Source organism: Galeopterus variegatus, unplaced genomic scaffold, assembly GCF_000696425.1.
Source record: "Galeopterus variegatus unplaced genomic scaffold, G_variegatus-3.0.2 Scaffold230, whole genome shotgun sequence".
Classification (NCBI taxonomy): Eukaryota; Metazoa; Chordata; class Mammalia; order Dermoptera; family Cynocephalidae; genus Galeopterus; species Galeopterus variegatus.
Window position 1 is genome coordinate 106,704 of NW_007726341.1, and position 4,212 is coordinate 110,915.

The 4,212-nt window shown below is 37.4% G+C and overlaps 1 protein-coding gene across 2 annotated transcripts in view; it reads right to left on the bottom strand.

Moving 5' to 3' along the window:
* Nucleotides 1-4,212, bottom strand: part of GPR126 (G protein-coupled receptor 126) — a 134,827-nt gene that overhangs the window by 4,559 nt on the left and 126,056 nt on the right. For both annotated transcript variants that reach the window (XM_008566244.1, XM_008566243.1), the window contains 2 exons: nt 1,011-1,112; nt 75-227 (listed from right to left, as the gene is read on the bottom strand). In XM_008566244.1, the coding sequence (XP_008564466.1) occupies nt 75-227; nt 1,011-1,112 (255 nt within the window). The remainder of the gene's footprint in view (nt 1-74; nt 228-1,010; nt 1,113-4,212) is intronic.

The following is a 4,212-nucleotide window of genomic DNA, read 5'->3' on the forward strand; positions in this document are numbered from 1 at the left end:
AAAAAAAAAAAAAAAATGAAAATGTGATGAGAACTGTAGCAAAGGACATCTTTTTCATAGCTAGAATGACTCACCTGTGTGGCTATTCCTTTTGAAATAGGTAGTAGAGCCAGATTTAGATTTGGACGTAAGATAGGTTGAGTTGGAACCAATGGAGCTTGAAGACAAAGACTTCCCTAGATTATCAGAACTTTTCTTAATAATATTGGTAGCTGTCTTACTCCAGTCTGAAAGAAATGACATCACTCCATCAATCTGCTTCATGGGAAATATGCTCTGCCCTGAAAATTCATCGCTGCATTATTTAATTCATCCAGAGCATCTGATTTTCTAATATGCTGGCAATGGTTCACAGAACAGACTGAAATGTATACAATAATAAACTGAAGAAACAGGTAAGTTTCTTACTTTGACACTGTGCATGTATGGTTTAAAATAACACGTCAATATCCTAAAGGTAAGAAGTAAACACTAATGGTTAAAAAAAAAAAAAGAAAAAGGTGATACTTTTCTTATGGTACATTTTTGTACTGAGAAAAATCTCCTTGCCTGTTAAAATAACACGTCAATATCCTAAAGGTAAGAAGTAAACACTAATGGTTAAAAAAAAAAAAGAAAAAGGTGATACTTTTCTTATGGTACATTTTTGTACTGAGAAAAATCTCCTTGCCTGATAATGTAATTGAGGACCTCAAAAATGTGGAGAGATGGGTCTGGTGTGGTGGAACCTCGGGATATTCAAGTTGTTAAATTAGACATCAAACCTTGGACAACTCATTTAACCTGTCTGTAATTCATGTTTCTCCTCTGCAGAATAGAAGGGTTGGATCCAAAGCCCTCAGATCTCCTCCAGCCCTAATATTCTACAATTCCAACTAAGCATCTTCACATGCTCCCTGCTTACAACTTGTTACCATTGGGACTGGGTTGCTCTGATAATGGAAGACCCAATGACAAACATTTCCAACTACTTTTAGGTGTAAAATCCAATTTACAATATGCTCCTTTACCTGAATTGTCTGCTAACCGAAATCTACCACAGCAGAGATGTCGCCTCCACTGTTTCTGAACATTCTCCTTCATAGCACAATGGAAGATAAATATAAATAAACCTGTTACAAAAGAAAACATAAATATTTAAGCCAACTGATACATGTTTAAAGAAAAATATTATAAAATACATGGCTTCATTTTAATATTAAAGTTTCTTACATCTATGTCACTAAGAAACAAAGATCTTAAGAAAAAGAATCCTGCAGTATGTAGTAGACATCTTGATTCTTTAGAACAGAACACAAAGGCTCAGAAAGCTCGAATAAATACAGGGATCTGATTCTGTCTTTGCCTGTTCTGTTGAGCATTCATTTTGATTTGACCTAGAAACCAAACTAAAACAAGGAACATTCCATTTGAGAAGCATTTGATATTTCCCTTATATTTGTCTTAAAATTATATAAAAACTTTCCAAAAAATTTAGAAGAGAAAACTGAAAACAGCCATAAGCTCATCATCTGTTTCAATTTGTTTATTCTAAGCTATTTTACATATGTATATTATTATAGTTATAATCCTAGTATATTAGGTTGCTCTATAGAAATGTGGTACTTTTTTGCAGGTCAAACATGGCCCAAATCTGCAAGTCATGTGGCTCCACCTGACCTACTTCGGTTCTCAACATTTTAACACAGAAATATTTCCATAATGGGAAAGAGTCTTTATATTTATAGTTGTTCCCTGTCCCTATCAAAAACTAACTGTGTCACTTGTGCTTTATAAGCCAACCCCTTTTAACTTTCCAGGGAATTCTGCTTCTGCACTTTAACCCTCTTCTTGCAGCCTCATCAATTTCTTCCTCTATTCCTCTATACTTGGTTGTTCCCATTACCTTACCAGTATATTCTAGTAACTTTTTAAAAAACAAACACAAAATTCCTCCCTTAACCTCCAATCTTCTTCCAGTTTCAACTTCTTCATTCCATTTCCCAATAAAGCTTCTTAAAATGGTTAACTTTTGCTGTATCCACTTCTTCTCATATCATCTCTTCTCAACTCACTCCAAATAGGCTGCTATCCACATCTATGACGCCACTACAGCTACTCTTTTGAGGTTCATGGTGACCCCCATATTGCTAACTCAGTTTCCCATTGCCATTATACTAGGTCTCTCAGTTGCATTCAATACAATCGAACATTTCCTCATTCTTAAGGCCATTTTCTCCTAGTTTTTCCCCTAATTTGCTAGGAATTCTGATAGAGTTTGAATGCTTCTGTCCCCCCCCCCAAACTCATGTGGAAATCTGATCCCAAATGTGGCAGTGTTGGGAGCTGTTTGAGTACTGGGGGCGGATCCCTCATGGATGAATTAATGCTCTCCCTGGGGGTAGGGGGGTAGTGAGTGAGTTTTCACTGTATTAGTTCCTGCAAGAACTGGTTGGTTAAAAGACCCTGGCACCTCCTCTCTCTCTCTCTCTTGCTTCCTCTCTCCATGTGATCTGCTTGTACCCACCGGCTGCCTGCCACTTTCCGCCATTAGTAGAAGCACCGAGGCCCATGCCAAATGCAGCTGGCCCAGGATCGTAAGTCAAATAAACCTCTGTTCTTTATAGATTGTGCAGTCTCAGATATTCTGTTATAGCAACACAAAAACGGACTGGTACAGATTCTGTTTTGGTCTCTTTAGTAGATTCTTCTGCTTTACACTTAAAAGTTGACATATCCATGACTGAGTCTTGGGTTTCCATCTCTTCCATGGCTACTACACTATCCCAGTGGGTTCTTTAAAAATACAAGTACAATATCTATATACTGANTCTCTCTCTCTTGCTTCCTCTCTCCATGTGATCTGCTTGTACCCACCGGCTGCCTGCCACTTTCCGCCATTAGTAGAAGCACCGAGGCCCATGCCAAATGCAGCTGGCCCAGGATCGTAAGTCAAATAAACCTCTGTTCTTTATAGATTGTGCAGTCTCAGATATTCTGTTATAGCAACACAAAAACGGACTGGTACAGATTCTGTTTTGGTCTCTTTAGTAGATTCTTCTGCTTTACACTTAAAAGTTGACATATCCATGACTGAGTCTTGGGTTTCCATCTCTTCCATGGCTACTACACTATCCCAGTGGGTTCTTTAAAAATACAAGTACAATATCTATATACTGATTTTTATATTTGGTCCCACTTCCTTTTCTTTCCAACACCACCGGGATTCCAACCTATAATGCTTATAGGACATCTTCACTTGGCTATATCTCTACTGAGCAGCATTGCAAACCCCAGATGTTCTGAACAGAGGTCCTGCTAACTGTGACCCTCAACCACACTTATTATTTCTGTTTTTCAGTGTATCAAGCTCATTCCTGCCCAATACCATGCTGAATGCTCTTCCTTCAGATCTTCCCATAACCGGTTCCTACCTGTCATCAACCATTAATATTTTTAAAAATTTTGGCCTCTAGTCACTCCCTCTCACATATCTATTTACTTTATAGCACTGATCAGTATCTGATATTCTTATATTCCTTATTTATTCATTTATTTGTCTGCTTTATTGTCTCTCCTAGTAGATAAGAAGCTCCAAGAGAACAGGGAATATCTGTTTGTTCAATGATGCGCTGGCCATTCCAAGAATAATGGCAGGAACTGTGCGGGAACTTGATGAATGTTGATTGAATGAATTAATGGTAACCACAATTAGTCAATAATCTATTCTACATGAGTTAATTAAATGCTTACCTGTACATTCCAATGCATTATATGTTTGGAGATGGGGGATTCAAAATAGGAGTAGTACATAAATTAAGGAGCGATAGGACTACAGAGAAAGTACATTTAAGGAAAAAGTTTCTGAAACTCATGTAAGTGAGTTGCTTAGAGACAGCCCTAATATATTAAGCAGTATGTCTACATCAGGGAGGGTTTTTTAGGACCTGGAGGGCTTGAACTGAAACGTATGAAAGCTGTGGGTAGGGAGGTGAGGGAAGTTTCCAAGAGGATAATTCATTCAGTGACTATTCATTAAGCACTGCTAAGCAAGAGGCTCTGTGTTTTAGGAGTTGGAACAAAGTAGACAATTCTTATATTCACGGAATGAAGGGTCTAACAGGGAATAGCCTAAAAGTAAAAATTATTATAGCATTTTTAAAGGACAATTAAAACAATCTGTTCCTTTTGAATATGTAATATTCATAGAGAAAACTATAAATTACATTGTAG